Source organism: Siniperca chuatsi, linkage group LG5 (genome assembly GCF_020085105.1).
Source record: "Siniperca chuatsi isolate FFG_IHB_CAS linkage group LG5, ASM2008510v1, whole genome shotgun sequence".
Lineage (NCBI taxonomy): Eukaryota > Metazoa > Chordata > Actinopteri > Centrarchiformes > Sinipercidae > Siniperca > Siniperca chuatsi.
The window spans coordinates 8,595,373-8,622,932 of record NC_058046.1 but is presented as its reverse complement, the minus strand read 5'-3'; the positions used below and the strand labels follow the sequence as shown (position 1 = coordinate 8,622,932).

Here is a 27,560-nt window from a genome sequence, read left to right as displayed (position 1 = left end):
AACAGATGATGCACGCCAGTACTGTAAAACATCTGACAGTGATACCCCCAAAATAATGCAGGGGGTTGACCCAGTGCCCTCACACCTCTTTAGGAAATTGTCTGATTTTACAGTTGTTAAGCCTATGTAGTTGATTATTCTAGTCTGGCTTTATTGATTGTGTCTGGCAAATAAGACGTTCTTATGTTATCTTGAGACACTGGTTTGTTTCAAAATGTTCCTCCTGTCCTTAGCTACTGTAAATCCTTTGTCGAACTGTCTGTGACTTGCCTGAGACATTGATCTGTGGCCCATCTTTTTGTTCTCTTCTCTGAGCATGAACTCATTCCTGCCAAAGGAAAACACAGGCCCCTAGTCAAGTGCAAATGAAGCAGCAATACAATAAGACATGGGACGTCTGTAATGGGATGCCTGTAGTCTGGGGGAATTGTGTAAAGTAGCCTAGTCTGTGCGTGCACTGTGCTTTTTTAGCTTGTAAGTGTGTCTAAGTGGTAATAGTGACATTGGTTGCTTAACTTGCAACTTGAGCACATGGGACATATTTGAGACTATGGAAGCCGAGAGTGGCTAGATCAAATGAATACATAAGTAAGTAAGACAGAAAAGGACAGCAATCAGCGTCCATACTGTGTCATATGTGGCTTTTAATGAAACGATCATAAGGCAGGAGCACCGATAATAGTACCACTCGATATTTTCCATCACAAACATTACTTACAGTCACATAACAGCAGTGTCACCAGCCATCTACGCTGAAGCCGACATGGCGGGCAACACAAACTAAAATTAAAGCAAATTAACCCTAGCTTTCTGGTTTACATAGAGCAGAAACCACGAGGTCTGAATGGGATATAGGCCTAAGAGTATGTATTCCCGCTTGCTATTTCCTGGTTGCTTCCTGTGTTTTTTCATGTCTCCCTGGTTTGAACGTAACTGACATAGTTCGTCCAATGATATTAGTCCACATGCAGCGCAGGGAAGAGGGGCAGCAGTGAGGCACTTTGATAAAACCAGGCTGTCAGCACCGTGTGGAGCCACAGAGAGCTGCGCCACGGTGAGGCAGGACACGGCACGGTAGCGCGGAAGACTGGACCGGGTGAATGCAGTTTTCAACACAGGACACTGCTGCAGACATTTTCGGAGATAAGAGGACGTTCCGAGTAATCTTCATCCGGACAGGGAAGAGGAATTTGGCTCACCACATCAATTTGTTTCCGTAATTCGCGGGAAGAAAATCCTAACAGGGGCCAGGGGGACACGTTTAGACCGCGGTCAATAGCTGTCGATAGCTATCCGAGTGTGAATGCACAGCTCTCAGTTGGTAAACTCCTTATTCCTTTGAAAGTATCGACAGTTTTAAAGAGCCAGAAGGTACCATAGGGCAGTATTTTGTGAAGCCGTCTGTCCGCCATGGAGAACGCACACACGAAGAGTGTGGAAGAAGTTTACAGTTATTTCTGCGTCAATGAAAGCACAGGACTTTCCCTGGACGAGGTGAAACGTCAGAAGGAGAAATGGGGCCTAAACGGTACGACAATTTACACTGTAGACCACCACAAATGCGGCTGTTGTGAATGAGACACGGTTAAAAAAAATGCTTTGTCATTGTAAAACGGGCAGCGTGAGCACAGTGTTAAGTATATGGGGTAAAAGTCATTAACATCATTGGCCGGGCCAGTGTTACCCGGTTCCATAAAGTGATTTAGCTGACGTCATCACCGGTGACCTCGAGGGTTTCCCATGTCTTACATAGTAACAAATTAATCATTACTTAGAGGACATTGTTACATTGTTGAACATTACTGAACACGGTATCAGGGTAACTGTTGACTGTTAAACATAACCTCAGGGTGACATTGTTGACAATGGTCGTAAAAAATATGGAGACATTGTTGGACAACCTTTGTTGGATGTTCCTCAAAGCAAAACTGCAACACATCAGCCCATGTGCCTGGAGATCCGGCAGGCATTTGACACTGAACAGTGGCCACAAGATCACTGGAGTAACGCTATCGGTCAAAGCTAATCTCTCTTGTCCCAGGCTTAAACAGCTGTTTTATATTAATATCACCTGGGGGGGTCATGGCGGGTATACCCCCCCCTTTAAATCACTTTGACCTTTACATTGATTGGAGTTTTTCTATTTTTTTCTATTGTATGATAAAGATTAAGGTAGTGAATTTATATGCCATAGTTAGAAGTGTAAATCTGAATGTAGGAGTCTTGCAACAAATGGTCAAACAGATCAATACCCTCACTACATCATTATAAGTATTCAGTAGAAAACATCCCCTTTTCTACAGTATGTGTGCCTAAATCATTACTAAATCTGTCTGAGAGTTTGTGCTCCTCAGTTGCTCTGAACATCCTGGCTTCCTCTTGTTGCAAGAGTCAGTTCCCCATCAAGAAACAGAAACTGTCTCTCCAGACAGTAACGTTTTTTTAAAAGTATTTATAAGCCACTTACTTTTCTTTTTCTTTTTTGTCTGTTTTCTGTGCGCTCCCTGGATTGACTACCACATCTCTACACACAGAGTTACCAGCAGAGGAAGGTAATCACTACTGTCACTGATATTGTTACTGTCATTTTATGATAACAAGTTTCTGTGATGGATTGTATTATTTTTATTTTTTTTAACAACTCTCCTCTGCAGGGAAATCTTTGTGGGAGCTTGTCCTTGAACAATTTGAAGATTTACTTGTTCGAATTCTTCTGCTGGCCGCATGTATATCTTTTGTAAGTATATCGCTACATTCTCTTGCACTGTTTGATAACATGCTGTCTTTTTGAGGTTGCTGCATTGATTACGCTATTTTGCACAGTTTAGGCTTGCATTTTGTTGTCTCATTCTGAACTCAGTGAATCAAATTGAATGAACAATTTTTGCAACAGCTCCTCTGCTTGTGACGTTGTGAGTTCAAGTCAGCTCTTTTGTATTCCCACTGTCACTCCTGTCTCTTACTCTATAACCTGTCCAGTGAACGAGAGAGAAAATCTAAAAAGTTAAGGGAATCTCAGGACAAGTCAGCGCATCCTACAAGTAGCTTTCCCCTTCCACCACGTGCTGAAAGTGTTAATGTGAAATCAAAATTGCAGATGGGATTATTATTAAGCCCTGTGTGTTGAATGGCAGGGGACAATTTAGGCAGTGCATAGTGCCAAAGTGTGAACGTCTTCAGTTTGTATAACCTGGCAGGGGTTACACAAGCATATTAGAGAGCTAAACAGCTGAGAAGGCTAGCGACCCATCTGAGGAATGGTGACAACAGCAGTAGCAGCATTGAGTTGCTATCACCATGTGCCAAGTAAGACATTTAAGTTGTCAAGCATGGCTGCTGTGTAATGACTTACCCTGGTCTCCCTTGGGCCTCTGACTTTGAGTGCTAGACAGATAAATGTTCAATGGTGGACTGCCGTTATGTAATAGCATCATTTATTTAATTTTGCAGTATTTGTCTCACCAAATGTAAGCAAAAAAAAACTAGTTTTAATGGAATTAAACTGCCAAATAGGTATGTTTTAAATTTTGTTTCTGTGATGGATCAAAAACTGGAATTTATCTTTGGCATTGTGTGATGCCTGTTCATTTATGCAATTTTACTTTTTCCACATTCTTTGAATCAACTGCACAGTAAATTAACAGATGGCTGAAGAACATTTTGATAAGTGTGTGTGTGTGTGTGTGTGTGTGAGAGAGAGAGAGAGAGAAAGATGGTATGTATGTGTGCAGCGTCCAGTCAGGTGATACAAAGGTGTCAGTGGCTGCTGTCTGACAGGGGAACAGAGCACCACTCAAGACCAAATTTGGGCCCTCACCCCTCAGTAGGAGGCCTCTTATCAGACAAACACACATGCCCACCTCAACATAGAATTAATCACTCCCATACATTAATATGTATCCAGTTTGGGAGCTGTTGGCTAACTGTTGAAGTAGTTCCCTCAAAACTAAATTTCTAAACTAGTCCAAGTTTTCATTAGTTGAGAGTTTGAGTGTTGAGAGAAAAGTTATTACGGGTTTGCTCCTTTTTTCCCCTTATTTTATAAGGTCACGTGCTATAAATGTTTTTTATTCTTTGCATGCATATTAGGTCTGAAGTTGATTAGTTGATAGACAAAAGTAATTGCCACCTATTTCGATAACAAATCAATTGTTTAAGTCCTCAACAAGTGGAAATGTGAATTATTTTCTTGTTCCAGCTTCTCCAATGTGAGAATTTTCCGCTTTTGTCTGTTTTATATTATTGTAAACTGATTGTCTTTGGATTTTGGACTGTTGGTCAGGCAAAACAAGTCATTAACGACGTCACCTTGGGCTCTGGGGAAACTGATGGACATTTTTCACTATTTTCTGAGTATAAACAACTAATTGATTATTTGAAAAAATAATTGTCACATTAATAGATAATGAAAATGATTGATTGTTAGTTGCAGCCCTAGTGTGTGTGTATGTATGTATGTGTCTATGTGTGTGTGTGAATATGCGTATATCTGTGTGTCTGTGTGTATGTATGTATATAATGTGTGTGTAAACGTTATGACATCCAGTAGAGCACTATTGAGCCCTGTGCTTCTGTATTAACACTCCTATTAAGAGTTATGCTTGCCATTTAAGTGATGCCATTTAAAATGTCTTTGGCCTACATTTCTTTGTCTGGCAGACATTTCTGAGTTCCTACAGTCTTCTTGATGGCTCACATGTTTGCAATTTTAAATCAAATGCTTATTAAGAAGCTTGCATTCCTACACAGTTCAAATGAGCTGTGCAGTGTTGTCAGTAAAAAAATCAATAATTACAAATATCCACAGGAGAATAGAAATAGTGGCCCACCGTGAATAGAATAAATGCACTAGTAATAGACTAAAGTTCAGGAGATTGAGGCTCTTTATATTTCCAAATTTTAATTTACGCACAGGAAAGTGTTGAGTTAAAGTGTTTAGACGTAGTTGTATGATATGATTTTTTTCCCCAGTACATGAAATTTTATTTGAGAAGTGTATGAGATGATGCTCACCTATTAACAGTATCTGGCTTTGATTTGGCAATTGACAGTTAAACCCTCAAATAACTGGAATGAAACACTCTTTCAGGGGAGACAGCCCAGGTGAAAACATAATTTTTGTCATGCACTGGTCAATTTAGAGATTTTGGGATATTTGCTTTCATAACATGTCTTCTTTCAGACTAGTGGAAAGAAAATGTCCAAAATACACATTTAGGTGTTTATTTTAGTTCAGATTTCTGTTCTGGAAATTTGAACAAAAGGTGCATATTTAATTGGATGATGCCTCATTTGCATATTTAAACATAACATTTCAGAAATCTTGTAATACAAAAAATAAATGTCTTAATATAAGTAATGAACTGGGGGAGTTTCATGGTGATTTCTATTAGTTAAAATTGTTTACTCTATTCACCTGTAGTGTCTTGCAAAATGTGTGGAATTTAGCAATGCATATCTTTTAAAGGCCGTTTTGTCAAAATAGTTTTTTTTTCTCATACTCTGAGCCAGAAATCTCCACTTATATAGCACTTAAAGACACCAAACATTCCAGTTTTATTCCTATACTGTATGTATTCTGAATGTTTTTAGTGGTTTGTTCATATATCATTCATAGCCTGATTTATATAATATTTCATTCCTAAAAACATGGCTGTTGACAGTATTTTCTGATTTAGGGAGTGATAAAAAAGAGACTCCTTTGACTCTAATATGTCAACAAAATGAAACAAGAATTTTGAACCTGGCTTTATCCAGCGTTCAGATTTCTGTTCTGAAAATGTATGCAAATGTGTGCATATTAAAGAGATAGTGCCTAATTTGCATATTTACATAACATTTCAGAAAACTTGAAAACTCTTAATGTAAGTAATCAAGTGGGGAAGTTTCATGTTATCTATTAGTTAAATATTTTAGTCTATTCACCTGGGTTGTCTCCCCTTAAGAGATGAAAATCCTGTCCAGTTAATTTAAATATGTGACTGTTCAGCATGTCTCCATCTAACAGAGGTGATTTTTCAGTGTTTTATCTGTTACGAACCACATTGTTTGTTCTGTCTTGATTTTTGTCCCTTATTTTCATCGTGGTAAGGTAATACCTACTTGTTCTGTGAAATGTCTTGAATAAATGACATGTTTCTCATACTGTTTTCAGGTCCTGGCCTGGTTTGAGGAGGGAGAAGAAACTATCACAGCCTTTGTGGAGCCTTTTGTAATTTTACTCATTCTTATAGCCAACGCCATCGTCGGTGTGTGGCAGGTGAGAAACCTTCAGATCATGGGATCACCTTTATATTCGGGGAATGGGTCTGGAAATAATTAAAAAAAAATTCTAGTTTTGATTGTCCAGATTTAATGCATTTTTGTTTAAATAAATCTCATTTCATTATGCAGCAGAATGATGAATTTTCTGTGAAATAGTTGTACATATTACCTGCTTTTCTAAATTGACTGAAACCTAGCTTTGTTTATTTCACCATTACAAATAGACACTTAAGGATAACATCTTAAGATAATAAGCCAGCATTTAAACATGTGAAATGCATTTTAATACCTTTAAAATCAATGTGTTACCTAAAGATAGTATGGTATTGAAAGCAATTACTTGTCAGCACCAATCTTCTAGAGAGCTGTGGAAAAGAAATGTCACATTAGATGCTGTATCACATGGAAAGAGAGATATTGAAATCTGCTACACCTAGCTAAAACGACAGTCTTCTAAATCTGACCTTCATCAAGTTGATCATGCATCCAGTGCAATCTAATCCATTGAACTGCAGTGTCCAAAATGTTGAGTCAACACCTCTCTAATGCAGTTTCAACATAGACTTTTGGATTTGGATTGCATAATATTTACCAGTTGAACCTAATTCACTTGGCAGCTAAATGCATATGTAAATCTGAAATGCAGTCACCAGCAAGAACAGACATTAAAGCTAGGGTAGGTAACATTGGAAAAACTAGAAAGAGACTGCTAGATTTTTAAAGTATCCAACTGAAAAAATCCCACCCCCTCCCTTCAAAAGTGCAGCAGGTAGGTAGACAGGCAGGCAGCCACAGATACCGAATTTCTTTCTTTCTTTCTTTTTTCAGAGCATTTGATTTATTGATTGCTGTCGGGATGTCGGAAGAGAATTTCAACAAATAAAACACAAAAATGCTTCTGAAATACATTACCTACCCTAGCTTTAATAATCTAGAGATCATGCCGAAGCTGTTGTTGTGCTAATGGTAAAGACACAGCTGAATATGGGTGTATAATGTCATATGAATGAAATCTATCAATGTGGCAGCCTGCTGTGATTTGTAGGTTTTTACATTTGTTATACTTCACTTGCACTGTAGGTCAACACTGTACTGAAAGTTATTTCTGTCTCGAGTTTGTCTCGAAGAAAGCTTCCTGTTGAAAAGGAAAAGTCTGTCCATTGTCATCAGCAGGCTTTCTGTATGTCCCTTACATACGAGGCTGGCTAATTTATTTATTTAAAAAATGTGTGGGCAGTCCACTCTGAGTGATGTGTTTTTCTTGCTGATGAAGATGCTGGTGAAGGATACAATTGGGAAAACGTCAATAGGCAGAACATTTTTGTGATTTATATTCCCGTTTTCATACACTTAACACCTAAATGTCCCCAACCAAAGCCTGATCCAATAAACTTCAAACTAAACTTAGAATAGTCAGTGCCTCTTCAAATGGAAATGCTCTCATATCGTTTAGTCCGGCAGAGCCAAGAGCATGTATGCATTAGCTTATATGATATTATCAGTTTATCTCAGAGCAACTCGGAGATCGTTGGCACTGAATCTCATTTTCTCCTCACCAGGAACGCAATGCTGAGGATGCCATTGAGGCACTTAAGGAGTATGAGCCCGAGATGGGAAAAGTGTACCGGCAGGACAGGAAAACTGTGCAGAGGATCAAGGCCAGAGACATTGTGCCTGGTGACATCGTAGAGGTTGCTGGTAGGTTGACCTGCTCTTGACCTTGAGCATATTTAAACAGACATGGCTTTGTTGATATTGTTATTGGTTTAAACTTAATTCTACTGTTATACTGTTTATGTTCCTTAGACTAAAGCATCAGCTTGATTTGTAGACTTCTCTCAAGCAAAGGAAAGATCTGGATCACATGACCCTTGAAATTCACAGAAAGTTGTCAATTTATTGCCACTGCAGCTTCTATCAAGATTTTTTCGTTTCTCTGTGAAATTGCGTATTTTTTCATATGCAGCTTTTTTTTCTCTTTTTTTTTTTTTTTTTTTTTTTGAGATTAAAAAAGAGATGTAGTGTTTTAATATGATAGTTCTTTGCTGCTGTTTGGCTCTGCCTCAGGTAAAGCCTACTGTGGACAGATCAAATGAGTCCAGGTATGGTCATGGATCACATTTAGCACAAGCTTGAGTTAAAACCTCCCCCATCCCCTTGTGCCACAGCAGAGGTGACTCACCCTACAGGAGTGATGTATTTTGAGATGTTCTTATTAACCCATTGTCTCAAAGGGATGGACGCAAATGCTATTAAGGCCCACTTTAGTGTGTGTGTGTGTGTGTGTGTGTGTGTGTGTGTGTGTGTGTGTGTGTGTGTGTGTTGAGCTCACTCGAATGACAGGCTGCTACTGCATCCTCATAGCTTGTGTTTTTCCCATGCAGCATGGGAACTGAGCGCTGGAGTGATTCATGCTGCTGAGATCCAGATAGCTTATGTCAGCAGCTGAAACCCTCAGGATGTAAAGCTGCTGTTACCCCCACGGCACACACATACGTATATATACGATTTTGCAGAGGGATGAACAGAGACGGATGTGTTGGGGAAAGCTGAAGTTCATGAAACACTAGCGTTATCTTGATACTCTGTTTAACCCTAAGCCACTGAAGTGATGCATAGTTTTTCTGTGCATAGTGGTAGGTTTTATTTTTAGCTGTCATAGCCCAGTTAGATTATGGAATGCTGTATTTATAGAGGCAGTGACAGTCGTGAAGATGACAGGTGTCTTGTCCCACTCGTGCATGCCCCTCCCATCCTGCTCTGGGAAACATTGCTACAGCAGGTGACGTTGGACAGCGTTCAGCGGGACTCCTGAGTAACCTTGACAAGGGCAAATGGAGAACGAACATAATGGGAATTAAAATGTATCATATGTCTGGTGTTATATGGTGTACTGTATAGGATTTTGGTTTTTGGTTGAAGGGCTAATCATGACATTTCAATTATGTGTCGCAGGTGAAGCAGAGTGTAGAAAGCTTAATTATTTGGCTCAGGTTTAAAGAGAAACGTGTGAGTCAGATGCACGCTCCTCTTGCGTATTAGAGACCTAGTTATTTGAAAACTCTTGATGAAGGTAGCTGGAGGCTTTGCTTTCAGTAGCTTGAGGCTGCAAAACCGGATGTTTTTATACTGCGGTCAAAAGAAGCTCATCAGCTTAACTTACTAACCAAATTCTCCAAATTTCTCTTACAATGGTTCCTGTCTGGCTCCCTTTTTTGTGAATAATATTTTCCTGAGGCTGCAAAGTGACCCCTGCCATGCAGAGGAGGAGTGTGATGACGCAGATGCTGGCCGGCTGGCTGCTGAGCCGAGGCAGAGGACACTGAGACAAGCCCTCTGTGGCTGCCTCAGCCGTGAGGAGAATATCTGTCTGCAGCCAATCTGTGCTGCTCTCTGTCAGGGTGCTCCTGTGGGTTTGAACGCTGCCTCCTACTCACACCTCATCGCTCATCAGCCTCACAGTCCCATGCTCATTGAAATTTGTTAAATGTCATGGTAATGCATTTTGCAGACTTTTATCTAAACTAGATTATTTTATGCTTAGAGTGTTTTCAAATCTGATCTTGAAGCAGTTGAAGCACAGAGGGCTGCTGTCGGCTGTCTGTGCTGGTCCTCCATGTCCAGTCTGCTGTCCTGTGTAGTCCTTTGACTGTTGTTGTCAAGTTGATAAAGGACTTGTTCACAACAATGTGGCTCAGTCAAATCATGCAATGGTACATCAAAACTAACCCTTGGCTTGTTCCAGAAATTACCTCACTGACATTCAGATCAGTGATTTTGCCTGAATAGCTTTATGATCAGTAATGATTAACCAGGTTTTTACTATAATCTAGGTTTGCATAGTTTTATGATGGGCAAATGCTAACTTGCCCCACTTAACTAACCCCTAAAAAATGTCGTTAGCTGATAGCATGTGGAGTTAACTAAATCCTTCCAGTAGATTTAAGTAATTCTCATAACACAGCACACACTGTATGCTGCCAGATTACAGTTTGGTGTTGAGGGCTTGCAGATTTGGATGTTGGCCTTTTCTCAGAGCAGCAGAACTCAGTGGGTTTGTTCTCTGCTGCCTGTGAAGTTGTGGAGTCCGGTAGTGACGGGGGCTCATGTGGGGGGCAGTATATGGGGGAGGATCTCTGATCTGCTGCTATTGTGCTAGAGAGAGATGACCTTATAGGGAAGCGCTTTGTGGATAACTGTCCCACCCCACCATGCTAAACGCACAGCAACCCTACCCCTTAGCACCCGCACCCCCCACTAAGATTCCAGACACCATGGATAGTATGTGGCATTTAATGTGGTCTGGCAAGCATCCGTTGTCACTGAGGGACTGTCTTTTGGCAAAGGTTCCTGACTTGTCAGCAAGACTGAGAGAAATGGTCTCATCTTGCCGACCAGGGAAACAGGCTTTAGAAATGTAAAAACCAAATTTGTAGTGAAGTCCTGCAGAAGGGCACAGAGGTTTTTATTCAAACCAAACAGGGCAGGTTGAAGTAGGGGTGGGTGATATGACCTAAAATCACAGTAATTTTTTTGTTTTTCACAGTGACAATATTAAATCACAGTATTACAAATAAATAACTCAATTGACAATGCAAGGGAACATATCTTAAGAAATTATGTGAAATGACGTTATGTGTTTATTGGCTCCAAATAGGAATGAAAATGAGGTATAGGCCTACATGTGTTTTGGGAGTAACCTGCCCCATAATGCAGGGTAATTAGTAAATGTAATGTGATTCATTCTCAGAGTTAGACAAGGGGTAGGCTCAGGCATCACAACAGCAACTATTTGGCAGAAAACCCAAAGTATTTTAGTACAATAGGCAGTGTACTACCACGGGTCATGTCTATCAAGTACATTTACATACGGCAGCAACAGACACACATACAGCAGCACTTGTGGTCTGCCTCTGTCACCAGATTCGTCACACACTGGCAAAAATATTATTGGCGATTTTCAAGTCGCATCTCATATCTACTGCGGATATGATTGTATAAGTGAGCACTACATCACAGCCACCTACTAAAAAAGAAATTGAATCTGCTGTTTGGTAAACACAACGCGTGGACGCGTATGAGAACAAATTAGTTTGAAAACCAGTTGGGACATATCACTGGTGAGAGCAGAGGGGGCTTTCGTGTAACAACAAAGCCAGCTGAGCTAACGTTAGCGGTGCAGTATGAAGTTCCTCAAAAAAACAACGTGAAAAAACAGTTGCCCACTTCCAAGTAACTATTTTATTATTTAATTAATTATTTAATTGGCTTCAGATGAGGCGTAATGTTCACACAATTTCTCTTGACTGTCCCTCAATATTACAACATTAGTCCAACATCTGTGGGATAATAGACGCTAGCCACATTAGCCCTGCAACATGCTAATGCCAAGTTCAACAGGCTATCCTGCAAAATAAACAGTGAAGCAACATAAAAATGGCTAAACTTACAACTTCCAGGTTTGAAGTCGGTATCGATCCATCCTTGAGCTTTAGTTTTACACAAATTCTGCTTTGTACTGGCCCTCGTTTAGAAAGCAGTCCGAAGTAAAATGCTTAACTTCTGTGAAATCAGCAGGCACAGAGCTTGGTTGGAGAGGAAGTTGGAGAGAAGTATGTGTAAGGTTCTGCATAAACTATATGTGTAAACACATGCTGGTGTTATATGAATCTCGTACCACCTATTGCAGCAGTAATTTTCCATTATTAAAGCTGGCTTCTAGTTTTATACAACTATTCATCCCACTGCACTAGTCTTGTTAACCCTAATTCATACTGCACTGACTGCTGGGAATCCATGCTATGCTGTCTGGTTATAAATGGGATAGTGAGAGGTCAAACTTTAACCCAGGAAAGGCTTTCATGAGGGACCACCACTGAAAGTGTTGACCTTAAGGCATGAAGAGAATGTACACTTCAGACTTATTAAAATATAAAATCTATATTTCAGCTGATTTATTATTTTCACATTAATATTTCAATGCCCTACATGGCTGCAAGGACAAGTTAGATATTATGTTTTGTGTGATATTTATTTATTTCAGTCTGCTAATATTTTTTCTATAATGCCTCTCTGCTTTCACAATATGGTTTTCTCTGTAACTACGTCCAGATCCTTTATATCCTTCATTTGTTTATGCACACTATATTTATGGGCTGTGGTGAATACTCTTTTAAAATGTTAGTCTAGTGGTTGATATTGATTTAAATTCAGAAGCAATTGTGCCATACTTAATGTACATGTAATTTCTGACAGGCTATACTAAACCCCCAATTTTTGACAGGACTTTTAGTACTCCCAGTCCTGGGACAAGTTGTGTTACTATGGCAACAGAAACAGTTGCATGCTATGTGGAGGGCCAGCCTGCTGCTGCTTAAGTTTCGTAACAGACAAAGGCAAAGCAGATATCTCAGTGAGACAGTGTAAAGATGGTGCTTACATAACTGAGGTCATAGGTGAAGAGCTGACACGTGTTTGCATCTGCAACAGCAGGGAGTCAAGAAACTTGTCCGCTGTTGGTAAATATTGGTTTATCTCTCCTATCAGCCAACTGCTAACTAAACATAACTTACTCTGCTCTCGTTTGCTGATAAAATAGTGAAATCTACTCGTGACTTTGGCTGTGTGCTAACACAGGGCCAGTGGACAAAAGAGTCCTGCCCTGAATGGTTTGCGCAGTGTCTACCTATACATGCACACCATAAAGGAACTTGTAATACAGTTAAGAAAGTGCAAGGGAGCACCCATGTAAACAACACATTTGTAGAAACAAGATTAGTTTTATTTCCTTGCATTTAATTTCCTTCCATTTATTGTGCTGAGTCATGGCGACATGGCTTCTCTAGTGCACCTGGCTGCCAGAGGTTAGAAGGAGTAAAGCTTAATTGAGCAGAAAGGTTAGTATTATTTTACCTGTTATAGGCTGTTTTTTTTTGATAACATATCCATTTGGATAAAGTATTTGCATTATTGTACACATGTAAATGTAGCTTGTGAGTTAATTAGTAGTGGAGCTGTGTTGGAAAGCTGCAGCATACTTCACCTGTTGACCGTTCTAAAATGGCCCACTCAACATGACAGGAGATCAGTTTTTGTTCAGCTGCCATCAGCACATGTACCCTCCTGGCTGGCCCAGAGGAAACCTGGCCTGCTGAACCACACGCTATCCCCTAGCACACGGCAGAGGCAGGTGCCAGTCAAAGCTGGCAGCTTCTGTTCCGTCACTGCCTCACCTGCTGTTGAAAGGTCTGTTTAAAAGGCACCTCTGGGAGTCATATCGGGTGCAATGCATCACCAGGTCTGAGCTTTAGTCAATGCAAAACCTACTGGCAAGCACAAAGGTGAAAATGTGGTCATGCCTGAGGAGATGCTTGGACTACTACCAAGTAGGATGTTGACACAAAGGGACAGATGATATACACACACTTCATCAGAGCTGGTCTGCAGTGTAGCCTCAGGACAATTCCAGTGTTTCACAATGTCACAGAGTCACTTTTTTTTGTATGAGAACATCAGCAAGCACCATTGTTAGTAGCCTATCCCCCTATCCATGTTTCTTGGCTCAGCAGTCACTTAGAAGTTGTCAGTATTTCTTTAAAAGTAATGACTTAACACAGGAAGTGTTACACAACCATCTAGGATGTAATTGTAAAGCTTTTTGGCTTCTAAGGAAAACATTTCATCTTTTGTTCCTGTGCAGCTATGGGTAATCCTTTTAATCTCTTCCAGGCATGGGATCATTTCCTTTTAAGAAAGTGAAAAGTGTAGCTGACATGGGTCAGACATGGGTTCCTCTATTCAATGTGCTGCAAGATTATTAGATAAATACCTTTGGCAAGTTAACTGCAGTTTTAGTTTGTATGTTGAACTGACTCTAAGCCTGCATCGCTGATCTTCTCAGAAGTGAATCTTCCATTACACCCGTCATTCCAGGTTCAGATGGTTTAAAGATGCAACTGAGCTCGACATTAGTCCTTCTCAGAAAAGCTGTCATTGTCTGTCTTGTCTGGCCAATGCTTGCTGACAGATCAGAGTTCCTGGCACCGCTGTCAGTACATCTAATGAGTTGACGATCACGAAGCTTCTCACAGTATCATAGTGAGACGTCAATGAGAAGCTGAAATGCACGCAACTTTAACAAGTCTGTACATAAAGTTGGAAAGGTGTAAAAATGTAGACATCCACTTGTTAATGGAATAGTAAGGTGAGATGATATTATGATGACTTGTGTTACAAGTGTCTGAACTGTCTGAAGGTAATGTAGAGGAGAGCTGGGGCCCAGTCTTTGTCCCCTTGTCTCTTTCTGTGCTGTGCCAATGATGAGGAAACAGCTGCCATCATACTGCCACATTTAAACCCGATCAGCGCATTGGGGAACATATTGAAATGCTTTTCCCATTTTTGGCTGCATGCATTGTTGGTCCCATTGCTATTTTCCCCTCCCTTCCCTCAAGGGCATGGCTTGACAGGCTTGTTTGGGTTCCTGGATTCTAACTATACCATGTTCTTGGTTGGAGTCTTTTGTAACAATCTGACACAATTTGCATTCTTAACTAAGTAGGCTTATATGTAGACTACGCCCACAGAACTGTGCCATAGCCTGAACCATTTCCCCATTTTCCATTGCCTTTATGTATCATTAGGAAGCTGAATTGGGTCACTGCAATTCAAATGTACCCAAATTGGCTTTTTCCTTTGAGACGGGCCTTTTATGGCTCACAGGTCCTTCATTTCCTCCTCTTTCTTTGGCTCTCCTTCTCTGGCTCTCCTTCTCTTTCCCTGCAGTGATGGCAACACTGCTTTGCTGCTGTGTGGCACAGCAACCTCCCTGTAATGAGCTGTGCTTCATCAGTTTAGTTTACACTAATGCTGAGTTACTGTCTGCAGAAAATAGACATCTCATCTGTTCAATCTTCATTTACCCTGTACACACACATACAGCATTGTACAGTACCAGGAGTGCATGGGTGGACTCAGTGTTAATCAAACCTCCAGTATTAGTGGAGTGCTATTCATGTGGTGTAAAAGACTGTTTGGCCATCATATATGATGTTGTGACAATATAACTGCTGCTTGGTGTCAGTAACATAAGCTTTCAGTTGCAGACATATTTGAAAATCCTTTAACTGTTTTGTTTTATTTCCAATAGATCTTACTGTGTCTTCATGCGCCTCATGCTTTGGCCGTTTTGTTTGTATATTTTCTCTAATTGTGGATCTGTTTGGTTATAGTTGGAGATAAGGTGCCTGCTGACATCCGTATCTGTTCAATCAAATCAACAACTCTGAGGGTAGACCAGTCCATTCTGACCGGTAAGACATGTCTGCTGATGATATTACAGCTGTAAAATTCTTTTCCTGTGACATTTTTATCAGTTAGATTCTCAGTTTCTCCCAATAACATGTGAATTCTGCAATAGATGTAAATCCAAAATGTTATTGATTAGTTTGCCAATATACACTGCATTGTATACTTGCATTACATACTGTACACTAATCTTATATATTTATTTTTACTGTTTTTCTAATTATTATTCTTATTGCACACTAACCTAGCTCATCCTCAAGACTATGTCATACTGCATTTCACTGTACATATTTAAATCTTTGAATATTTGCTTGTTATTCAGTAATAAATAGAAAGTCACATAGGTTTAAAGCTTAACTAAAGACGTAGATGTCAGCTACCTCTTACTTTGGTTGCTCATTGCTTTCATACACAGGTTTAAATATCACCACCCTTTAAGTACTGTATACTTTTATCAATGAATCTGTTTTCTGATATGGCCTTTCCCTTCCTAAATTGAAAATTTAGCTTTGCCTGCCATGAGAAGCATGGGTTACAAATGCAATAGTAACTGGCCCACACTGAGCTCAATCTGTTGTTTTATTCGAGGCTACAGAAAGGTTTCATTTCATAGTTATGTTTTGGATGAAAACCATTCCCCAGCTTTAAATTAAATTCAGACTCTCCACTGATGCTCCCTTTATTTCAAAATAAGAGCACAAAGTTATCCAAGATAACCTCATCCAAGATTAATGGATCAATCTTCCACCTTTGTTTGAAGAACCAGAATAACTGGTTGACAATGAAGATCATTTGAGCTGGCTGCAGAATGAGCCCAGAGTTGTATCATGACACCGTTTCCAATTCAGAAGCAAACGTGCTAATTTGAAACATTCACGAGCATGTGAAAGATCAGTGAGGTAACATGAATGATCAGCACCATACATCGCTCTGTAGAGGTTATTGGCTGTGCTTTGTTCCTAAGATCATCTGCAGAGACAATTGCAAACTGATTTTTACCTATTGTCTTTGTAGGTGAATCTGTCTCTGTCATCAAACACACCGACCCTGTGCCCGACCCTCGTGCTGTCAATCAGGACAAGAAGAACATGCTCTTCTCTGTAAGCTCAACTCTGCAAATGTTATCACACATCCTGTTGATGTCCTTCAAATTCTTGTTTGTTTATTTTCTGTTAACTTCCTGGAAAAACACCACTCCTGTTGTTGGCTCAAGTACATCTGATAACATCTCACACATCTTGAAATACCATGTATATTACTTGTCATTTCAGGGTACCAACATTGCTGCTGGGAAGGCTGTGGGTGTGGTCGTGTCCACCGGTGTTAACACAGAGATCGGTAAGATCCGTGACGAGATGGTGGCCACAGAGCAGGAGAAGACACCCCTGCAGCAGAAGCTGGATGAGTTTGGCGAGCAGCTGTCCAAGGTCATCTCCCTCATCTGCATCGCCGTGTGGATCATCAACATCGGCCACTTCAGCGACCCCGTCCACGGAGGCTCCTGGATCCGCGGGGCCGTCTACTACTTCAAGATCGCCGTGGCGCTGGCCGTGGCTGCCATCCCCGAGGGTCTTCCTGCTGTCATCACCACCTGCCTGGCCCTGGGCACTCGCCGCATGGCCAAGAAGAACGCCATTGTCCGCAGCCTGCCATCCGTGGAGACCCTGGGCTGCACCTCTGTCATCTGCTCTGACAAGACGGGAACCCTGACCACCAACCAGATGTCTGTCTGCAGAGTGAGTATCACACACGCACACACACACACATATGCATTGCTGAGCAGTTTGGTTGTCAGTGCTTTGTCATCTTTGTCACTTTCAATGCATTTGTCAGCTGAAATGCTAATACTGTCTGTGCAAACAGAGAGAGTAGAGTGTTCCTTGTGATCAGGTATCCAAGTTATTTAACAAAAAGGCAACATGCTTCCGCTCCTCTAATCTACACTGAGCAGTTGGATGACTTGCAGTGCTGCTGTTGCATAACTGACCTTGCGTCACCAAGCTGCAGCCAGCCTGTAGTCTCCTCCCCACTTGGCCCTACATTTAAGAAGACATTTCAGCATTTATTAAAGTTGAATCCTCTTTTGTTGCCTGTTCAGTGCTTTCTCAGAACTTTGGCACAGCCTGAATTAGACTTGTGGCATTAATTCACAGTTTGTATCACAGTTGTTTAGGCCTCTGTATTATTTGGACCACATGTTGTACTGTCCATGATTAAATAGCCTTGGGATTCTGCAATTACTGCTGTTTTCAGTGATTCACAGAGAGCCATACATTATACCACTGAAAAGAGAAAACATTTGCACTCAGGACATGTAGACAAAAGCCTTTAAAGAGGTGTGCAAGTGGAATATACACTGGTGTCTCGTAATAAAGTTATTTTGAAGTAAAAATGCAAGCATTTGTTTCAGATATAGATATTAATGCAACCTTTTATGATGACAGTTATTACAACATAAGATAATGGCTGAAAGAATAAAAGCCTGCATACAGTTAAACCATGATTCCTTGTCTTCTTGTCATCTACAGTGTTTTACTTCCTGATACTATGTGCTCCCTATCTGATCCAATCCCTAAGTTAGTATGTAATGTTTTTGTACTGGCCAGCTTGAAAGTTTTTTATTTCATTTTAATTTGTTTTTACTATTGTTCCTAAAATAAGTCTGATATTAATTACAGAAAATGGGCATTCCATCAGAGAAAGGCAGCACAAAGATGTGATGTTTGGCTGATGGTTTGAGGAGGGCTTGACTGATTGTCATCACCCATGTTCTGATATAACCAATCCCTGACTAGGTGTGTGTGTGTGTGGGAGCAGGCTTGGCACTGCAGCTTCTTCCTTTTGGGCACAGCGTCCCTCTTTACTCAGGCTCCCTGGCAGTCTCTTCTGTTTACTTATGGAGAGAAACTAAACACCCTTCTCTCACATTAGGCAGCGGGCCACCCAGCCTGGCCCTCACAGAGACACACTCTGTAACACTGCAGGCTAATCTGCTGTTTAAAAAGAGCTTTCACTCTTTAGGTCCGCTTGGGATTTCTGTAGTTTCTGCTGCCACCTGCTGTGTCAGTAAAGAAACTGGCAGTTGACTCAAACACTGACATGATCAATTGGTGTCTGCTTTGAAAAAACTCATATTTGTTTTTGTCCCATCTGCTCTTTTGTTCTCCAGATGTTCACTATCAACAAAGCTGAAGGTGACAGCTGCTCTCTGTCAGAGTTCACCATCACAGGTTCTACCTACGCACCTGAGGGAGAAGTGTGAGTACTTTACAGCTGACTCCATAACAGGCAAATCTAGGTGAATCAATATCTCATTGATTGACTTGAATTGTAGGGGAATTGTAGGTTAAAGGGAGTATATGGGGTTAAAGATGGATATTTAAACACCACATTAGAGAATGTTCTTATTGTTATATGAACTGTGCACACACACACACACAGGTTAATACTCTGTACTTATCCTCAGGTACCAGGATGGTAAACCAGTGAAAAGCTCCCAGTATGATGCCCTGGTTGAACTGGCTACCATCTGTGCCCTGTGTAATGACTCCTCTCTGGATTTCAACGAGGTCTGAACCCTGCCTGCTTCTTACTTTACATGTCAGACATGTGTAGAGTGTAATATTGGCCAATATGATTTTTAATCATGATTTGTGTGTGTGAACAATTGTTTTTATTGCATTTCGTAAGGATCTAATAGACAATAACGCAAAGTCACAGTGTTCCAGTACATAGTGTAAATGTGATAGACCACAAAAAGGAAAACCAAATATATTGGAAAAAAATAGTAAAAATATATATAACAAAAAGGGATGGAAATAATGAAAACTGTGGGTTGAGTAGACAGATATACAAGCATACACACACGAATGAGGGACTACACCGTCTAAGCATACACACACTTATATACTCTCACAGCCATGGACATATACATACGCTTATATTTACATATACTTATATATATCTACATATGCCCATATATGTAGATGCATACACCTGTATGCATCCAAATGCATATACATCATGTGCAGAGAAGTATCAGTGGATTAATTTGAGGTGCATATCGGCAATAATATCTATTTGCACCCTAGATCAATGGCCACATCCAAATTTAATGTTAACATGAAGTGACAGTTTATTCTACATATAAGTAGTACAAAGTCTTGTGATTAGAGAGATGTTGACATCTGTGTAGTTCACAGCATGAGTCCAGTTAACAGATGTACTGTACCAAAACATATCCACAAACTGTCCTTATTTGGAACACAGGGGATTGGGACGTTGATGTGTTTCATTCTATATCTGTGGGTTGGAGTGAAATAAGCTCTATGGGCAAACTGTAAATGTATCCACCGCTGTGCAATGTTTTCTGAAGAGGAAAAAATATTAACATGAATGTTTTTGATGTTTCAGGTGAAGGGTGTGTACGAGAAGGTCGGTGAGGCCACAGAGACCGCGCTGACCTGTCTGGTGGAGAAGATGAACGTCTTTGACACTGAAGTCCACAACCTGTCCAAGATTGACAGAGCTAACGCCTGCAACTCAGTGAGTGACACCAGCTCCCTCACCTGCACACGCGGCAGACTTCCTCTGCTCCCACTCAGCAGGTTTTTCTCACTCTGTCTGTCATTTTGTCTGATCAGGTGATCAAGCAGCTGATGAGGAAGGAGTTCACACTGGAGTTCTCCAGAGACAGGAAGTCCATGTCTGTCTACTGCACCCCCAACAAGTCTCGTTCATCCATAGGCAAGATGTTTGTCAAGGTATACTGAAAGAAACATGTACTGAGGACTTGTCGATGGCTTTGCTTTTGATGCCTGACAGTCTTCTACCATGTTGTGAATATTTTATTCCTCTGCTGTACCACACAGGGGGCCCCGGAGGGAGTCATTGAGAGATGCACTCACGTCAGAGTTGGCAACAGCAAAGTTCCCCTCAGCAAAGGTATCAAGGAAAAGATCATGTCTGTGATCCGTGAGTACGGGACAGGTCGTGACACCCTAAGGTGCCTGGCTCTGGCCACACGAGACAGCCCACCCAAAATGGAGGACATGATACTGTCCGACGCTGCTAAATTCGCAGCGTACGAGGTAAATATTTATTTAATTTCTAGTTCAATTGTTTTGACATTTTAATTTGCCGTATTTGGTGTATACTTGTAGAGTATTTTTTTCAGTACCAAACATTCAGTCACGTCTTTGTCTCTCTGCATCCAGTCCGACCTGACCTTCGTCGGCTGCGTCGGCATGCTGGACCCTCCCAGACAGGAGGTGGCTGCCTCCATCACGCTGTGCCGCCAGGCCGGCATCCGCGTCATCATGATCACTGGGGACAACAAGGGCACAGCTGTGGCTATCTGCCGCCGCATTGGCATCCTGACCGATGAGGATGATGTGGAGCGCATGGCCTTCACCGGACGAGAGTTTGACGAACTCTCACCCTACGATCAGCGTGAGGCTGTGACTCACGCTCGCTGTTTCGCCCGTGTCGAGCCTTCCCACAAGTCCAAAATTGTCGAGTTCCTGCAGGGATTTGACGAGATCACTGCCATGGTATGAAGTCTGAAAGCTGATTCTACAGAGTTGATCATTAGTGTTTAACATTTTATTAGAAATATATATAATAATATTATATATATATATTTATTTTGATATGGATTTCTCTTCCTGTCTTTGTTGGCCTTGTAACCATCAGGTTTGTTGTGTTAGAGCAAAGGAATTACTCTACTGTAACACAATATTTCTCCACAGACAGGTGATGGAGTGAACGATGCCCCTGCCTTGAAGAAGGCAGAGATTGGCATCGCCATGGGCTCTGGCACTGCTGTGGCCAAGTCTGCTTCTGAGATGGTCCTCGCCGACGACAACTTTTCTTCCATCGTGGCCGCCGTTGAAGAAGGCAGAGCTATTTACAATAACATGAAGCAATTTATCAGATACCTTATCTCCTCCAACGTGGGGGAGGTCGTCTGGTGAGTCTCTTCAGGAGCAGATGACTTTAGAATTGTATTTACATTGGCAGTTATCATTTAGGAGGGTGGAATTTTAAAATGGGTTGACTGGATGATTGGTATCCAACATGCAGCGCTGATGCTCAAGCTTGGTCCAGCGTGTCAGTACAGTTGCTAACTGGAGTTATTTCTCCTGATAGCATCTTCCTTACTGCGGCGCTGGGCTTTCCCGAGGCTCTGATCCCAGTTCAGCTGCTGTGGGTGAACCTGGTGACTGACGGCCTCCCTGCCACCGCTCTGGGCTTCAATCCCCCAGATCTCGACATCATGGAGAAGCCCCCTCGTAACGCTAAGGAGCCCCTCATCTCTGGCTGGCTCTTCTTCAGATACCTGGCCATTGGAGGTAAGTTGATAATGGACAAGGATGGAAGGATAATGTCAGTTTTTTTTTTTTTACATAGTATCAGAAGAATCTATAATATTCCATCATGCAGTTTGATAAATAAGTAACTTGTGTATGATGTTATTTGGTGTCTTGGCTCTTAGGCTATGTGGGCGCAGCCACAGTGGGAGCTGCTGCCTGGTGGTTTACTGTCTCTGAAGATGGACCTCAACTCACTCTGTACCAGCTGGTAAGTCTGCCTGATGAGTGATCATCCTTCAGCTCCCTTCAGCTCTTTGCCCCCCCCCCACCCCTCACTCCCCTGCCTTCCTCTCCGCAGAGCCACTTCCTTCAGTGCGCCCCAGACAACCCAGAGTTCGATGGCCTGGACTGCCACGTGTTTGAGTCGCCGTACCCAATGACCATGGCCCTGTCTGTGCTCGTCACCATTGAGATGTGCAATGCTCTCAACAGGTAATTAAGTGCCTCTCCGAAAGATCGAAGCACTCATCTAAGGATCATTTGCACTCAGAAAACGAAGGGCAAACTGTATAAATAGATCACCATCTGTTCTCTCTTTTGTCCAGTCTGTCGGAGAACCAGTCCCTGCTGCGGATGCCTCCTTGGGAGAACATTTGGCTCCTGGGGGCCATCTGCCTTTCCATGTCCCTCCATTTCCTCATCCTCTATGTGGAACCTCTGCCTGTGAGTTTTACAAAACCAGCTTATTCCACAATGATTTTATGGCACTGTCATTTAAAAACATAACTCCGAAATGAGTTTGTTGCTTGATGTTCCAGTTACCTACTGCGGGGCACAGGTTGAGTTTCAGGAGTTATGTGGTTCTATTTGCCTCCTAGTGGTTGTATGGCTTCATTACAAACATGTAATGGAAACTGATGGGCTACCTTTAACATAAAAGATAAATTCTTACTTAGTAACTTAAAATTGATACATATATAGCTGCATCTCACAGGTTTTTAATTTTGCAACTTCATTGGCATCATTTCATCTTCATTTTGTCATACCATTTACCTGAAGATTGTTTTGGGCATTTTGCCTTTTATTAGACAGGTCACAGTAGGGACACAGCCAGGAAATAGAGAGGGGGGGGGGGACTGTCTGCAACAAATGTCCCCGGCTGGAATCGAACTTGAGACGTTGCGATCACAGTATATGGTATGCATCTTAAAGGAATAGTTCAACATTTTGGGAAATACACTTATTTGCTTTCTTGCCAAGTTAGATGAGAAGATCGATACCAGTCTAATATCTGTCTGTTATGTATGAAGCTACATCCAGCAGCTGCTTAGCTTAGCAAAGAGACTGGAAACAGTTGGAAGCTCTCCTGGCTTTGTCCAAAGGTAAATAAAATCCACCTACCAGCACCTCTTAAACTCAAAAAATATATGCTGGACTATTTCTTGACTGGCGCTGTGACCTCCTGAGGGGTGTACTACGAAGCAAGTCCAACATAGCCAGGCTTTCTTTGCGTGAGCTGGCTCGACAAACCCTAAAGCCCCAATCAGAGATAACAAGTATCAATCAACTTAATTTGTTACCCCAGGCTTTGGGCTTGTGGCTCTGTACGTGTTCCCATAAAAGAGGGCGTTTGAGCATCATTTGACTCTTCTTCCGCACAAAATGGACCAGCCTTGTCTCCTAGAAATTGCATTTATATGCAACTAATTTGCAACAGTAAATATGTTTTGAGGGAAACATAATCGCTGCCTGGATTATACCGATCGATACCATAATGAAGGAGACACTTTAGTCTTTGGCCAAATCCAAGTGAAATGGATTTTATTGATTGAATATTATCTGTGATAAAAACCAACAGACTAATCAGTTTTCGGTATTCTATTAGCTGCATTACCAGCGGTGTAAAACGGACCTGGCAGCTAATCAGGACAAAGCATAAAAACATTAAGTTTGCAATAGGCCAACTGTAACTGCACGGCTGTGTTCGGCGGCATTACTAACGTACGGTTCAACAAGTTTACATATACGATGTATTCCCTCAGCTGAGAATCTACGTCGTTCAGAGAGAATTAGTGAAAGGGCGACGCTTCTTACAGCCGATTTAAGCCGAAACTCTGATCATAACCACCTCCGGAGCAGGTTATGTGTTCAGCATAAGTTACCATGTTGATCTAGCCAGGTTAAAAGAGAGCCACTTTCGTGACACTGAAAACTCTGGCTTTAGGCTCAACATAGCTGGCTAAGCCACTAATCTCACTTTGTAGTACACCCATGGATGTATAATAAGATCACATCCATGAGTACACCCCTCTGGAGTCTTGTCATTGCCAGGCAACCAGTGGAAACTCCAGGAAGTCACTGGTCCTGCTAAGAAATAGTCCCCCACATAACCCCCTGTAAACAACAAATGGTAATTTCTACACTTTACACTACACGTTTTTGTAAGGATTAAACCGATGAGATATAATGTGTCAATTAGTGAGCTTTAGTGGTGCTGTTAGACAGATTTTCTTATCCTTAGACAGAGCCAGGCTAGCTGTATCCTCTGTTTCCAGTCTTTATGCTAAGCTAACCGTCTTCTGGCTGTAGCTTCATATTTAGCATACAGACATGAGACTGGTATCGATCTTCTCATCTAACTCTCAGCAAGAAAGCAAATAAGCGTATTTCCCAAAATGTTGAACTATTCCGTTAAGCACTAAGCCACCAGACGCCCCATACTATGCACCTAAATGCCCCTACTGGTCGTGTGTACTGTAGGGTAGAATGTGACGTGACATTCGGTGGGGTAGAGCTTTCTCTCCCACAGGAGTTACCCATGCTGACACCATGTGCACTCATAATCGTGTAGAATACTCTGGGTAAAAAATAGCTGTAATGTTAAATGTTGTCTTGTTCTCTCCCAGGTCATCTTTCAGATCACCCCTCTGGATATGACCCAGTGGATGATGGTGCTGAAGATCTCCCTGCCTGTCATCCTGCTGGACGAGCTGCTGAAGTTTATGGCCAGGCACTACTCGGACTTTGGTAAACAGCTGGAGAAGCCGGCCAGCAAAGGCTGCTCTCTGTCTGCATGCACCGAGGGCATCTCCTGGCCCTTCGTTGCCATCTCTCTGCCCCTGTTGCTGTGGATCTACAGCACCGACACTAACGTGTCCGCCATGTTGTGGCCCTGACTGACTCCAGTACACTACCCTCCCTGTGCACCAGTGTGAAGTGGACATTAACACACACATCTAACACAGTTGCATTAACTCGGAACAACTCACAGTCAACACTTGCACCTGCTCTGACAGTCTGTCTGCTGTCAGATCTTTTGTATTTAGGACATTTTCACCAACACATGTTTTTTTGGGGGGGGGGGGTTTAGTCATATTTTAATGACTTTGACTGGTATTTTGTCAATGTGTTTTTATTTTACCATCACGCTTTTCTCTCTTTTGATCCCCAGTTTTGAACAGTTAGAGATGCCCACGTGTCGGAGCTGCGTGTTGAGCTGTACAGAGAATTTACACTATTTTATAATAATTAATATTTTGTAATTTTTGGGAGGGGCTGTGGGAACAAGAATGCTGGGCGTGAAGAGGTTGTAATTCTAAGGACCGTATAGTACAATACTAATTTGGGGCAAGACTTGAATATATTTGCCCTGGCATGAATCTCCTATAGTAATTTTTGAGCTCCATGCATAATCATACATTATTTTCTGCATTAGGCAGAACACAGCTACCTCAATGCTGTTAATATGACCATTACTACACATTTGTCTTAACAACCATTTCATAGATTATCATTTGAAGTGTTGAGGTAAGCACCAATTTGTTTTGCAGTAGAGACAAAGCCCTCACACACATTTTAATGTTGTTATATATTTTTCTGTTCTGTTAATGGGGGAAGAGAGGGCAAAGATATGTTACCAGTTTGATTCAGAGCAATTTTTGATAAAGCTTGTTGTTAAATTTGTTTACTTGAAGAAAACACATTTGTCTTGATTTTATTTTTATTCAGTCTTAATTTTGCATCTTAACCGTAATCTTTCTAATGTATGTATAATGTGCACATACTGTACTTGAATATGTAAAAAGGCACCAAGAAAATGTTAGTCTTATTAACTGAGCACAACATGGAAGACTGGCCATTGGAAGAGTCTGTATATCTGTACATAGCACACACAGTAAAATCTCTGTATAGATTTTTTGTTGTTGCTGTCAAAATACTCCACACATTAACACTAGTTTACTTAAGCGTGGTTAGCCTTTCTGCATGCCTGCTCCAATAATACCAGGCCAGTGAGCACTGAGTTATTTTAGTTTTAAAGCTAACTGTTGTTTCTTCCAATGCCTTCCACCTGTTTACCTGCAGAGTGAGTACACTTGACCTGCATGCCAACCAGCACTCATCTTTATGTGGTTGCACACGCAGCTTTGCTGTTTGTCATTGCTCATATGAAAATGACAGCTACTCATATTTGATAGGACTAGCAGTTTTTTATTTTTATTTTTTTTTAATATACTTTCAATGGTGCAAGAGAAGGAGGAGAAAAAATAAGGTGTTTGAGAGTTTGTTAGTTTGAAAATGCCTTCAATGTCACCAAGTGCCAGGTACACGCTGATTTGAAATAGGAGCCTTTTGCATTTGAAACTGGCAGAGTGTCACTGGTGCCGGTTATTATTGACTGTAGACTGGCAGCATGTTTTGGCAACTGGCAGACACACTGACATTTAAGTGCCCCCATACCATTACAGGACATGGTGTCATTGTTTCTTTTTATTTATACATGTCTTTTGACCTAATCTTCTGCTTGCCCATAGCATGACCTTAATATATTTGCTCTTTTCATGAAAAGAGGTACTGATGAATTTAAATTATTTGCTGCTCAGATGCTTTTACCTTGGCCTATGATTCTTGTGTCCACTGATTTGATTCTTCCTCTCTTCTTTTTCTTTGCAGCAAAGGCCAAGTAAGCCCACCTCTACTCTAAATTCCTTGCAGAAACTTTGGTTTTGTTTTGTGTTGTGCATGTGTGTTTTGGGCAGCACATCTTACAAGAGCTGCATGTCAGTTAAGTAATAGAAAGACAGAGGCTCATAAAGTTCATACATCATTTTTATAGAATGGCCATAAATAAATGTCCGATGAAAACTAGCCAATCCCACCTCACCTGTCCTTCCATCCTCCTGCATGAAGAGCCTTAGATTACGATACAATTCTCATGCCATCTTTTTAGACGAAGATCTTAGGACCGTGTACAGTAAACTGTACTGTATTTCATGGTGCATGTCCGTTGAATCAGCCATCTGTTTTACCAGACTTGTGTAATAGACAATGTATAGTATTGGTAAATAGAATAGACATTCGTCAGATAGTACAAATGTTAAATAAGCTCAAAAAAACAGTTCATCTTTCCTAAGGAAATACTTTTATGGGATATTTAAAAACCAAACAGCCTTTTATTTTGCTTTGCACTGAGATGTGCAACATGTTTGGAGCAGATTTTGCCATATCCGTGAAGGCGGACGTGCAGCGGTGCAGTGATGCACACGTTTTACCATGAGAACGGCAGGCAGTCCCTCCACTGGCATTTTTTGTCAAACTGCTGTACTGTATTTTCAGAGATGATTGTACAATGTATCACATGAACTTTGGTTTCAGGTAAATAAAACTGTCATACATGAA

General features: G+C 41.3%; 1 protein-coding gene across 3 annotated transcripts; it reads left to right on the top strand.

Moving 5' to 3' along the window:
* The first annotated feature begins 978 nt into the window (after positions 1-978).
* Positions 979-27,560, top strand: atp2a2a (ATPase sarcoplasmic/endoplasmic reticulum Ca2+ transporting 2a). Of its 3 annotated transcripts, none has more exons than XR_006378179.1 (21): positions 979-1,528; positions 2,535-2,552; positions 2,655-2,737; positions 6,155-6,259; positions 7,824-7,962; positions 15,495-15,575; positions 16,585-16,670; positions 16,842-17,306; positions 18,740-18,828; positions 19,037-19,139; positions 19,984-20,115; positions 20,214-20,333; positions 20,442-20,660; positions 20,787-21,122; positions 21,321-21,541; positions 21,721-21,923; positions 22,067-22,152; positions 22,243-22,376; positions 22,490-22,607; positions 24,791-26,247; positions 26,835-27,560. XR_006378179.1 is itself a non-coding variant. In XM_044198156.1 (21 exons), exons 1-21 carry the CDS (start codon positions 1,411-1,413, stop codon positions 26,846-26,848), a joined length of 2,991 nt encoding a protein of 996 aa, XP_044054091.1. In that variant the 5' UTR covers positions 979-1,410; the 3' UTR covers positions 26,849-27,560. The 3 variants fall into 3 exon arrangements, 2 of the variants coding, with proteins under 2 accessions (XP_044054091.1, XP_044054090.1); XM_044198156.1 differs by having other exon boundaries at positions 24,791-24,911; XM_044198155.1 differs by having other exon boundaries at positions 24,791-27,560.